Below are 13,113 nucleotides of genomic sequence, written 5' to 3' on the forward strand. Positions count from 1 at the left end.
AATATACCCCAGTTAAAACTGTTTTACCAATTTGAGAGGAAGATATATAATTCTGGAAAACTTATCTTTTAGGCCTCCATTACTTTTCGCTTAGCAAGATACTGAAAAGGCTAATAATGTAACTACTGATCTGAACTTGGGTACAGAAAGACAAAAAGCAATCCCAGGTAGACAGGAACACTACTGTAAAAATGGGTCCCCATCATTATAGCACAGTACTACTAACTAATATGTTGGACTTCAGTTACTGAGTTTCCTTCAACCATTTTACAATTACCTTTGCTGAAACAACAATACAAATAAGACAATGAAACTGCCAGTGTGAATATAGTGTGATGCTCATGTGGCTCTTTTTAAAGTATTTACTAAGAATTCCACAATGAATCTTTATTTTTTTAAATATGTATTTATTTGAGAGAGAGCAGGAGTAGGGCAAAAGGGTGGAAGGAGAAGCAGACTTCCCCACTGAGTAGGGAATCTGATATGGGGCTCGATCCTAGGACCCTGAGATCACAACCTAAGCTGAAGACAGATGCTTAACTGACTGAGCCACCCAGCCAACCCCAAATGAATCTTTAAAAGTAGACAAAGACAATATTTTTAAGGAGAAAAGGATTAAATTTGAGAGCTCTGCCTAAAGAGTGATTGAAGAGTATCAATAGACCTCTTTGAGAAAGACGTGGTTCTAGCTACAGTGGAGCCCTGGATGCCCCTGCTCCTGCTCCTGCTTCTGCCTCACTGCTGTTTGAACAAATCAGTCAGGAAGCTGCTCCGCAGTCATGGCTTTTAAAGGCACTGGGAAGACACCCTGGAACCAGAGGTGGCAATTCAGCGATTTAGAATTACTCTAGTTGCAACCTAAAATCTTCAAAGACGGTATGTGCTGACTTGATTAGAGGTGAAAAGGAAAAAAATCTCAAAGTGAAAGGACCAGTCTGGATGCCTACCAAAACTCTCAGAATCACAAGAAAAATTCCGTGTGGTTAAAGCTCTAAGACCCAGGATTGTTTTCAGATGACGATCTACAACAACGTATTCATCTGCACAATCCTTCTGAGATTGTTTTTTTTTTTTTTTAAGTTGGTTGTTTTTGTGAAAGATGTGTTTTTTTTAATTTTTATTTATTTATGATAGTCACAGAGAGAGAGAGAGAGGCAGAGACATAGGCAGAGGGAGAAGCAGGCTCCATGCACCGGGAGCCCGACGTGGGATTCGATCCTGGGTCTCCAGGATCGCGCCCTGGGCCAAAGGCAGGCGCCAAGCCGCTGCACCACCCAGGGATCCCCCTTCTGAGATTGTTAAGCAAATTACTTCCCTCACTATTGAGCCAGGAGTCAAGGTTGAAGTAACCATTGCAGATGCCTAAATCAACTTTTTAAATAAGTCATCAGTTTGAGAGAGAGAGAGGAGAAAGAAACTTGAGTTGGAGTCAGATAACTTCTAGTCCCCATTCTCTAACTTCTTATTGGACTTTGGCCAAATCTTTCCATTTCTCTACACTAGATAATCATTCAGGTTCTTTCAAGTTCAAATGTTATAATTATAAAGGCAAAAAGTCCCTATCAGTCCTTGAAAGAGTCAGGAATGGAGAAAGATAACAAGAAGGTAGAAAGATGGTAAAATAGAGGGATACTGTGGTATAGTGGGGGGAAAAGGCTTAGTAGAGAGCCTGAAGTTCTAGATTGTAGTTCTGGTTTTGCCATTAACTATTTGAGGATCCTTATCCTTGAACAAGTCACTTTCCCTCTTCAGATCAAGATTTCTCCCATTTATAAAAGTAGCCAGATGATCTTCCAGCTCTAATAATCTAGAATTCTAAGCTACAGCCTACTGCTATTATGAACAATGAAACTTTATAGAATCAGTATGTTTGTGTTCACAAGTCAGAAACAAGACAGATAAAATATTTAGTAGACAGAAGCTTCAATCCTCAGTTGAGTCCCCCCCCATCCTAGCCCCGCCCAAGTTCTCAGCCTCTCACGAGCACTGGTCCAGACTACTGTACTTTGAATTCCCCTATTCTTAATGGTATGTCCCAAGATGGACCATTAAAGCATGGAAATAGGTGCTGCCTAGATAATGCATCAGTCCAGTCTCTTCACTGTCTCTCTTTGTTCTACCACTGTACTTTCCTTATACTATCCACTCTGGACTGAGCCAAACCTATCTCTTTTTATTCAAATTCTTCAAGGTTCAGTTCAAAACTCGATACTTTCATGAAGCATTCCCTTCTCACTATAGATCACATGTATTTTTCACTCTTTTAAACTTCTATAGTACTACAGTGTTGTGGTACAGATTCAATTATATTTGTAAAGAGCTTAGTACAACATTTCCCATTTGGCAATTGCTCAATAAATGATAATAACAATTGTTGCCACACCTTTATTACTAATCATATATCCTTTAGATCAGTGCATCTTACATTTAATGTGCATGTGAATCACCTGGATGTTTATTTATGAAAATTATGATCCATTAGGTATGAAGACCTGATAATATATATCAAAGAATTCCGGGGCTGGGGCACCTGGGTGGTGTAGTCAGTTGAGCTGCTGAATGTTCAACTCTTGATTTCAGTTCAGATGGTGATCCCAGGGTCAAGGGTTCAAGCCCTGTGTTGTGCTCCAGAAGCAGTCTGCTTGAGATTCTCTCTCTCCCCCCTCTGCCCCTCCCATTTGTGCTATCAAAAATAAATAAATAAATCTTAAAAAAAAAAATCTCCTGGTTGATGCCAAAATGCAAGGGGTAGTTTTTACTCAACTTAAAAAAGTATGTATTATATCTATCCATCTGAACAGAAAGATCTTAGAAGACAGATGCTATGTCTCCTTTATCTTAGCATATATACCCTATATAGAGAAGGTGTTCAATAAACACCTGTGGACTTACCATATCTACAGTCCCTAGAACATCTAGATAAACTCTAGAATGCCTGTGCTATGCTGATTTTCAAATCAAACATTGAGACTTGCTAAGATGAAAAAGCTCACTTGGTCCCTGGAATTGGAATTGCTGAAAATGGAGACAGGGGAAAATCTGAGAGAAAACTTACCTCTTCACCAGTGAGAGTGCAATATACAGAAAAAAAAATAACAACATACAAATGGACATTTGTTCCTTGTTTAAGCACAAAGATAATTAGAGTTCAGTCTTAACTGCACTTTAAATTTAGGTATGGACCATAAAAGACGACATGCCTTTTCAGGCTATATATATATATTTTTTTTTTTTACACTAGTAATGATTACTAATGATTAGGAGCTTGATTTCATTTTTTTAGTGGAGTAGATACATTTATCCAATGATTCTTTAGAGTACAATTAATCTAAAGATCTCAACCAACCAATGAGAACACATTTCAAGCAAGAGATTGAAACACCCTCCAATTTTTCCCATGAACTTAGTCATGGAAAAGTCCCCAAATTCCATTGCCAAAATTACACTGATAAAAAATTGGAGGAATCTGCTGTATATTAAGGTTGCCCTGAGAGGCTGCCTACTTTAAGCCCTTCTTTTAAATCTCCAATTATATAAGTGCTTATTAAAACCCTCTTTATTTTAGCATTCTGTAATTTAAATGGGACCAATATTCTTAAATTCTCCTAGGAGGCTACACTCTAACTTCCTATTCATGAGGAAAATAATATTGAGCATATATGATACCTGCTCACTGAATGCTATCTAGATAGCTTTAGCTGAGACAAATTTACTAAAATTTGCCATTAAAGCAAAAAGAACCTTTTTAAGTCACTACTTGTCATAAGCAGGCATCTGCTTCTTAACTTATAGAGAACTTTCAACAAAACCATTCAATGATATTTAACTGAGATGTTTTTAACAAATTTAGGCAAGAGACAAAATCCGTAATCCTGAGAATTGCTATTAAACACAGAAACAGAAAAGCGTGAAATACTGTCAAGCACTAGACTCAAACTGGGTTTATGAGTTTTAATAAATCAATGTTATTACTTCAGAGAAAATCAGAAAACAGTTGGGAGTCAGCCCAAAGGAAAGTGGCTTCTATTACTTCCATCAGAAGTCTAGTCTCCAGGGCAAGGCAAATTCTCTGGTTCATGCCAGGCAGGCTGTCTTCCTAGAAAAAAATAGTATCCAAAAAGAGTTTTGAATCCTAAGTTGCTGAAGCAGTTCATGCTAAACATTTATCATCAGCAGCCACATTATACCCATACAAATGAGTATCTTGCTATCTGTGGGTACCTAATTGGTAATTAAACCCAAAACAAATGCGTTCAACAGGATAGATCAAGACAAGGTACAGGAGTGTCAGATTCTTGCATAAAAAATGAAGCATCACTATCATTCCCACTTATCCCCTCCTTTTCCTGGCCTTTCTTGAAGACTCTTGTAAAGCTTTCTCCAATAACTCTGGTTCTCACAATCACTCTTTTATTGAATGCCTGGAACATTGGTCCAAAATAATAATTGTAGAATTGTTTTTTAACTTTTCATGTTTCCATTTGTCTCCCAAATTTCAATGCGAGTTCTTAGTAAGACCCTATATTGCCTACCCTGTAGAGGGAGCCAATTAATATTGCCAATAATATAATTGCGAGGCAAAAATAGCACAGTGGAATGGCAATACTGGAGTCAGATGGGCCCAAGTTCACCCAAATCCTTGGTCTACTACTTGCTGGCTGTATGACTGGGAACACATTACTCACCTGTTGTAAGCCTCAGTTTTGTGTTGAGAATTTAAGGAGATATATATTAGAGCACCTAGTAGAGGGTTTTTTTTTTTTTTAACTTTTATTTATTTATGATAGGCACACAGTGAGAGAGAGAGAGAGAGAGAGGCAGAGACACAGGCAGAGGGAGAAGCAGGCTTCATGCACTGGGAGCCTGACGTGGGATTCGATCCCGGATCTCCAGGATCGCGCCCTGGGCCAAAGGCAGGTGCTAAACCGCTGCGCCACCCAGGGATCCCTAGTGGAGGGTTTAACATAGAACAGAAGCTTAATAAAGCTCGGTTACCTACCTTTCTCACTTAACGAGCACTTGTTGATTTGAACTAAGAGTAATCCTCCTAGGGAGCTACCAATGGTACCATTATATACTTTTATATTTTCCTCATACACTCTTGCTGGTGTCTGTCATTTCCTAACGCGAGTCCCTTAAGATTTTCTACTCCATTGTTCTGAGAAAAGGCAACTACACAAGCCACCCAAATGACTATTCAGACCAGTCATATTAGGGGCCAGGAGGAGTGCATCTCCACATCCACCTCCCACTTCCATTACACCCACGCCAGTACTCCCTCCCTCCAAGTCTCCCAGGGAGAAAAATGATAGAGAAAAGCAGTAAAGCAGCCAAAAGAGAAAATGGAGATAAACAGCTCTGTGGTTCCTCTGTGCCTCACTCTTGGGAGGAAGTGCTTGGGTCCAGTGTCTAACCCCAACCCTTGGGAGAAAGAAAAAATAAAACCCTTCTCGTACTCCTGAAGAAAAAGCAACCCAGATCCCTTGCCTCTTCATTTCTTCAAGCCCTTCAGTAGTCAATTTCTCCATCGCCACGCACCCCAGCCATCTCCTGGGCCAACTTTCTGCTACATAAAATAGAGTCTCTTTAAGCTGATCTGTCTTAAATGAACCCCATTCATGCTTTCACAAAGTTGCTATCTCCTGCATTAAGGTAGGTCTATTTGCGCTCTTTTAACCATACTGAATATTTGACCTCGGGCATCATCTTCCCGGCTGGAAAAACCCACCATCACTTTCACAACCTCCTCCTCCCCCCCCGCCCCCACACACCCGTGGTTTTTTTTTGTTGTTGTTTGTTTGTTTTTTTACTAAAACAAAAACAAACTCAAAAACTCACAAATCCCCTCCCTGCTGCGCAAAACATAAGAATTTTATTATTCTGCAACGGACTTCAGCCCCGCTCCCTGGGAACAAACCCCGGAACACCTGGGCTCTCACACCTGTCCTGTGACCAGCGTTGAGAACCACGCCGACACAAGGCCTCCCCCAGCCGGGTGAGCACTACCCCACCCCCGTCACCCTCTTCCCGCAAAACACCCATTCCCACCGAAAATTCACGCAGCGCCTCACTCTGTGGGCGGCCTTTTATTGGTCTTTAAGTGTTCCACCTGAGCTTTTCCGTGTCTTGGCTGAAAGTCGGCTCCGTCTCCCCACCCCCACCCCTTCAAAAAACAAAAAACAAAACCAAGCCGAACAAAACTCTATTTTTTTTTTTAAGATCCGTCCCCGCCTGTTGTATAAAGTAGTTCGTGTCGTGAGGGCTGTGAGAAAATCGCGGCCGCGTCTCACCTCGGGATCCGCGTCTCGGGCGCCTCCGCCCCCCGCCTCAGCACACTCACCGCCCGCCCGCGTCTCCCCCTGCGGGACCCTGCGGACCCCCCTCCTCGGGGCTCAGAGCCGATTCCCTGGCGCCCCGGGGCCAGCTTCCCCGCGGCCTCCAGCTGCCCGCAGGCCCCGGGAGCCCCGGGAGCCCCGAGCGGCGGCGGCGGCGGCGGCGGCGGCCCGGCACCTACCAGTCGGTGTGCGGCTCGTCGACGACCAGCAGCACCTTGGCCTTCCTGGCGGCGGCGGGCGCGGGCGCGGGCGCGTCCACCAGGCCGGCCGAGGCGGCCGTCTGCTTCACCGCTTGGGACAGCGAGCTGAAGAAGCTGCTGCCCACCGACGGCGCCGCGGCCGCCTGCGGCGCGGGTTGCGGCGCGGGCACCGGGGCCGGGGCCGGCAGCGGCCTCCGCTCGGGGCCCGGCGACGCGGCCGGGGGCGCCGAGGAGGCCGAGGCCGCGCCGGGACCGGGGGGCGGCGGCGGCGGCGGCTGCTGGGGCTCGGGCCGCTGCAGGTCGGTCATGTAGCCATTGGGCAGGTTGGCGATGAAGCTGCTGTCCGACAGCCGGCGCCTCAGGAAGTTCATCATCTGGCTTGAGGGGCTGGGGGCGCGCGGGGCGGCGGGGCCGGGCGGCGCGGAAGGCGAGACTGAGGCAGCGGCGGCGGCTGAGGCGCTGAGGCGCTGAGGCGGCTGAGGCGGCCCGGTCCGCGGCGCACGAGCCCAGCAGACAGCCGCGGTGCACTGGGCCGGGCGGGCCGGGCGGCGCGAGGCTCCGCGCCAGGGGGAGGGCGGGGCCGGGGGCGGGGCCGCCGCTCGCCCCGCCCCGCGCCGCAGAGCTGGCTCCGCCCCCGCCCCGCCCCCGCCCCCGCCCCGCTGCCCCGGCGCCCTGCACGTAGCCGTGGGGGTCCCTGAGGGCCGGGGGTCGCCAGCGCTCCTGCGGCCCGAGCGGAGCTCTGTGGAGAGAGCGTGGCAGACAGTCTTGCTCCCTGAGAATACGGAAAAGGGAGCCGAGACGCCTACCACCTTTTTGGTTGGGGCTGAAAGAGCCGTGGCCCACCTGGGATTCAGATGAAGGAAAATGTCCCCACTCCCTTTGGAGGAAGAGAGGTGTCAGCCTCCCCACCCTGAGGTGAGAAAGGAGCCATTCCCCTGGCGTGCGCGCACAGACACACGCGCGCACACACTCCCCGTAGTGGGAAGGAAAAGAACCACCTCCTTTCTCAAAGCTGGGAGAAAGGTGCCATCTCCTCAAACTCCAGGTGACGGAGGAAGGAATAATCTGCCCCCCCCCCCCACACACACACACACGTACCGCTAGGATGAGAGAGAGAGAGAAAAAAAAAAAAAAACAAAACACACCCCTTCCTCAGTGTTTGGAGACAAGGACATTCCCCATTCCCCCTTCATCCATCCGGTGACAGAGACTTGACAGATCCCGTCACCGGGTCTGCAGACGCATTTTTGGTGACTGCACTTTAAGGCTGGCTCACTTAAGAACACCTTCTTCTCTTCCCCTCCTCATGGACCAGAGAGAAGAGGCCGTATATAAGGCTGAAGACCCCCTCCCCGCAAGGGGGATACCTAAGGGTGCCCCCCTCTGTGTTTCCCTCTCTGATAGGCAGTGGAGCATCCTAGGTAGTACCAAGAGGTTCATCTCTTCAAAATCTTTCTATTTGTTTTTTTTTTTCCAGTTCACTAATTAGATACATCTGTTTCCACCTCCAAGAAGACCTCTGATTATTACCTTCCCATGTGTGTTCCCTGAATCTGGTATGACCTCTGGACCTTTGTTTTCACCTCTCACGAGAGATCCTTAATCCATGTGTTGTACTGGAACAAGACACAGCAGATATAGTACTTTATATTCAGACCACTCTGGGTGATATGGGACCTCAGGCAGGCAAATTAGCCTATGATAAAAGGCTATCCCTATCTGATAAAAGACGATAATACTTTAATTTTTTTTTAATTTTCATATAATTGACACACAATGTTACATTAGTTTCAGGTGTACAACATAGTGATTCAAGGAGTTTATACATTATGCTATACAGAGGTAACACTTTTCAAAGTTGTTACACAGAATAAATGAGACTGGGTAAATAAAGCACCTGGCACACAGTAGGTATTTAGTAGTAGTGGCTAGATTCTTATTCTTTTTTTTTTTAAGATTTTTATTTATTCATTCATGAGAGACATGCAGACACACAGGCAGAGGGAGAAGCAGGCTCCATGCAGGCAGCCCAATGTAGGACTCGATACCGGGACTCCAGGACCATGCCCTGGGCTGAAGGCAGGCACTAAACCGCTGAGTCATCCAGGGATCCCCTAGATTCTTATTCTTATTTGAACTAGTTCTCAGTAAGTATCTGTTGGACTGAATAGAATCAATGAGCAGCTTATCATTAATATTGGCAGGCAGTTCTTGCTCCCTGCATCCCACCTGGCACTCAACTTGGGACCTATGCACAATCTGACTCTAAGCCAGAGACCCAGTGATGTTCAAGAGGTCTCTGGCCCAACTATAATAATACAGGGGTCTTGCTGTCTACCATGTGCCAGGCAGTGGAAAGTGCTTCGTAGACTGATATGAATGGGAAGTCACCCCTGTCTGGGGGAAGTTCACAATCTATGTGGGCTAGAGGAGAGAATGGGGAAGATAGACACAGGAACAATTAACCACAATAAGATATGAGGAATGCTATAATACCATTGGGCAAGGTGGTTTAGGAGAACCATGGAGTGAGGGAAGCATTCTGCCTATAAGGTTTAGGAAGAGCTTCTCATGGGCAGCCCAGATGACTCAGTGGTTTAGTGCTGCCTTCGGCCCAGGGCATAACCCTGGAGACCCGGGACTGAGTCCCGTGTCGGGCTCCCTGTGAGGAACCTGCTTCTCCCTCTGCCTGTGTCTCTGTGTGTGTGTGTGTGTGTACACACTCTCATGAATAAATAAATAAAATCTTAAAAAAAAAAAAAAAGGAACATCTTCTCAGAGGAGGTGACATTTGAGGTGGGTCTTGAAGCAGCAGAGAAGTGGGGAAAGCATCTAAGCAGAGAAGGGCTAGAGGAATGCTAGTTGATGACTCCTCCAGGAAGCCTTCCCTCAATTCTCCAAGGTGGGCTAAGTGTTTCAATACCTGTGTTTGGTTTTGTCACAGCCCCTTAAAAAATTATAATAAAATATGCTGGTGAGTTGAATGTAAGCTTTTCAAGGATAGGATTATGTTTTAGTCACCTTGGACCCCAACATGAAGCATGGTCCTTGGCATGGCAGTAAGGACTTAGCTGTTTGAGAGTTGATATGTACTCTTACCCAGCTCAGTCTATTAGAGAATAAAATTGATACATCATCACTAATAACTAAATAAACTTGATTTAATGTATTGCCCTTCCGGTAAGTATGTTTTAGAATGTCAGAGGAAACTTTTCAAAGGCATGAATCTCTAATGATAGCATTTCATATACTGCATCATTTTGATTTTTCAGGTGTTTGGATTATCTTCTTTTTATATTTCGCTAAGTAATTCCCCTTAACCATTAGTCTTGTATGTATAATATTTTAAAATCAACCAGTTAAAAAAACATGTTGTGAGTACCTAATACATGCAGGGTATTATGCTAAGCACTCATGGATAAAGATTCAAGGATATATAAAACCCAAGTTATGCCCTTAAGAAGACAGCTCGTAAACATGTGAACACATAGCCAGCCAGAGCAAAGCAGTCTGTGAATGACCAGAAATTGGAGCAGGCAGTGAGAGTTAAAGGAGCTAGAGGAAGAAAAGATCTCTGAGGTATGCGAGGATTTCACAGGGGAAATAGGGCTCAGTCTTTAGGAAATGGCTGGAATTCAGATACCCAGGACAGAGTAGAGAAGGCATTCAAGGCAGAGAAGATAGGAAAAGCAAGACAGGAAAGCTGAACTGGATAAGTGATGAGAATGTATTGCTCTATTCCTTGAAGACAAAGACCTCACCTGTGTTATCACTAAATTTTTTGATCCTTAGAATAGCTCCTGTCCTTAAGTATGCCCTTAAATATCTGTAAGGAGGCTCTGACAGGCTATATTTGTGCATATGTTTATGTTGTTAGTGTCTATCCAACTTTCTTTTTAGATGACAAGCACCTCATCGTGAAAGATCTTTCTTATGCCTCTCTCAAAATGTGCAATAAAGCCTGATATAACATTTAACACACAATTAGTGTCCCAATCTTGAGTGCTAGACCAGAATAGTCCCAAAGAACTACTTAGGTTTAGATTCCTTCATTGATACAATGGAGGCCTATAAGACCATTGAAAAAATATTTATTAAGGGCAGCCTGGGTGGCTCAGCAGTTTAGCGCCACCTTCAGCCCAGGGCATGATCCTGGAGACCTGAGATTGAGTCCCACATCAGGCTCCCTGCATGGAACCTGCTTCTCCCTTGGCCTGTGTCTCTGCCTCTCTCTCTGTGTCACTCATGAATGAATAAATATTTTTTTTAATATTTTATCAAATATTCCATGAGTTTATTGTTATTTTCCGGTAGGTTTTAATGAGAATATCATTCTTATGGGAAGACAGACTATTGCTTTATAATTGGGAATGTGTGGTCATTAATCACTTGTTATATGAGCAGAAGATTTTGATTGGTTGGCACAACTGTAAATCACATCTGCTTAAACCAATATTTTCCATATTCCTCTGAGTCGTTGCCAAGAAGCGTTGGTGCAGTATGCAAAGACACTTGCTTGTAAGTGAGCTTCTGTTTTTAATGAGCCATAATGAAAATCTTTCCCTTATCCTTACCTGTGAATCCCGGTTCCAGATACAGGAAGAGTATAGCTTTTCTAGTCTATCTTATGTCTTGCCTTTTCTCTAGAATTAAAAGAGAAGCAGGACTTGAAAATGCTACAAAATATAAACTTCTGACACAGTTCAGGCCTTTTCTCTCTATCTCCCCCTGAGACCAACCAGCCATTCCCATGTCTAGGTAGAAGTCCTTTCTCCCAGAGTAATCTGTAGAAGGGTCTCTCTCACCTTTCTGAATCACTCAGAGACCAACTAAGCCAAATGTCAGAATTTCAGAGGTCTCTACCAGTTTTAGAAGCCTGGGACTCTGTAAGGCCTTTCCTTGCATAATCTTTATCTTCCCACTGAATCATAAACACAGGCACACATCTGTGAACAGCAGATGAAAGAATCCTGCTAAAATCAGGAACCAATTTAAATGCTTTATCGCCTCTCTGATTTCTCTCTTCCCCTGAACAACAATGCAGCAACAGAGAATGCTCACGGGGAGAAAGGCAGGCAGAGCTCAAAAACAAAGCTTAAAGGAAAAGCCGGCACATCAAGCCAGCTGACCAAACACTTGTCCAGGTGTCCTCTCAAACAAAAGTTACTAGAGCACACCACTTTTGGCCCTTGCTCACTTCTCAGAATCAGGGACCCCATTCAGTTCCACCTGCCCTAAAGAGATATACAACGAATTTGAAATTCAGAAACTGTAAATTCCATCACTACTTGGCTTTGTGATTTTCAACAAGTTGCTCAGCTTTCTGGGCCTCTTATGTAAACAGGGAGGAAACACGCTGAAAGTGAAAAGCTTTACCAGAAAAGGCATCAGTATTGCTTTCCAGACTCATGTTACCTGTCATTTGGAGAACACACTTGAACTGAGATTGTCACCTTTGTTCAGGTAGCCCTCCTTGATAATCAGCCCTGTGGATTCCTTTCTCCACAACCTCAGGATAGAGGACAACTATGTCCCTGACATTGAATTTTCCAAAGGTGGCTGTGTCAGCTGGGCTGGTTTGCTATAATTAGGAATCACACACAAATATAAATTTAATTCCTAAATCTACCTCATGGTAACTGTGTAACTTTGAACAAATCACTTTTAGCCTCAGTTTTCTCATCTGTAAAAGAATGATACAATGATCATAATGACCTTGAAGACTATTGTGAAAACTAAATAAGATCAAGAATATGAGTGTATTTTATAAGCAGTGAAGCACTGTGCAAATGTTAGCTATTAATATTTCTGACGCCAGGGGAAGCACAGAACTCGCCAGCACCACAACTAAAATATAAAAAAGGACTCCCCACACACATACTTATCCTAAAGTTATACACCCAAGAGAATTCATGGAAAGCATGAGGTGGATCCTTTGCAGTTATTCCCAGGCTTAGTCATACCTGCTAAAATATATGCAACAGTCACTTCAACTAATGGCTTCTACCTTCCTGGGTGACCTTGAACAATGCACTTCTCTCTCTCCAGGCTTCCATTTCCTGGCCTGGAAAATGAGCTGGGTGATCCCCAAGGTCTAGTGTTGTGAAATTCTGTGAGTGAAGTCCCACAGGGGAAAATAAGCACCTGATGTCACCAGGCTGAGCCAGGGAATACAGTGGCTGAGTCTAGGGAGCAAACACTGAGCATGACTTTAGGAAGAGAGAGAGAAAGAGAGAAGCAGAGGCACCCAGGAGAAACAGGTGGCAAGGATTCTAACTCCAAGTCTTCCCCTGACTTAAAGGAGTCAGAGGTGATCCCCTTGCCAAGTCTCCATTTCTCTGGCAATATAAAGGACACAATAATGACTACAACTGATTAGATGCTGACCACATGCCAGAAACTGCCCATGTGCTATCTCATTTAATCTCCCTCAAGGGAGGTGTTAAATATCCCCTTTTTACAATTGAAGCAATAAGACTTCGAAGACATTATACTAACTAACACGAGATCTTAGAACTCAAAAATTGCAGAGCTGGAAGGTAGGTTTGGTTGCTTACAAAGCCCATGGGATTCTCCAT

At 44.6% G+C, this 13,113-nt stretch overlaps 1 protein-coding gene and 1 pseudogene across 1 annotated transcript in view; one reads left to right on the forward strand and one right to left on the reverse strand.

Moving 5' to 3' along the window:
- Positions 1–6,981, reverse strand: part of SYN2 (synapsin II) — a 200,781-nt gene extending 193,800 nt beyond the window's left edge. The window contains exon 1 of the mRNA XM_038565619.1: positions 6,515–6,981. Within this exon, the coding sequence (XP_038421547.1) occupies positions 6,515–6,909 (395 nt within the window). The 5' untranslated portion in view covers positions 6,910–6,981. The remainder of the gene's footprint in view (positions 1–6,514) is intronic.
- LOC119864632 lies at positions 780–1,366 on the forward strand (annotated as a pseudogene).
- Positions 6,982–13,113: the final 6,132 nt, after the last annotated feature.

Source organism: Canis lupus, chromosome 20 (assembly GCF_011100685.1).
Source record: "Canis lupus familiaris isolate Mischka breed German Shepherd chromosome 20, alternate assembly UU_Cfam_GSD_1.0, whole genome shotgun sequence".
In the NCBI taxonomy this organism is placed as follows: domain Eukaryota; kingdom Metazoa; phylum Chordata; class Mammalia; order Carnivora; family Canidae; genus Canis; species Canis lupus.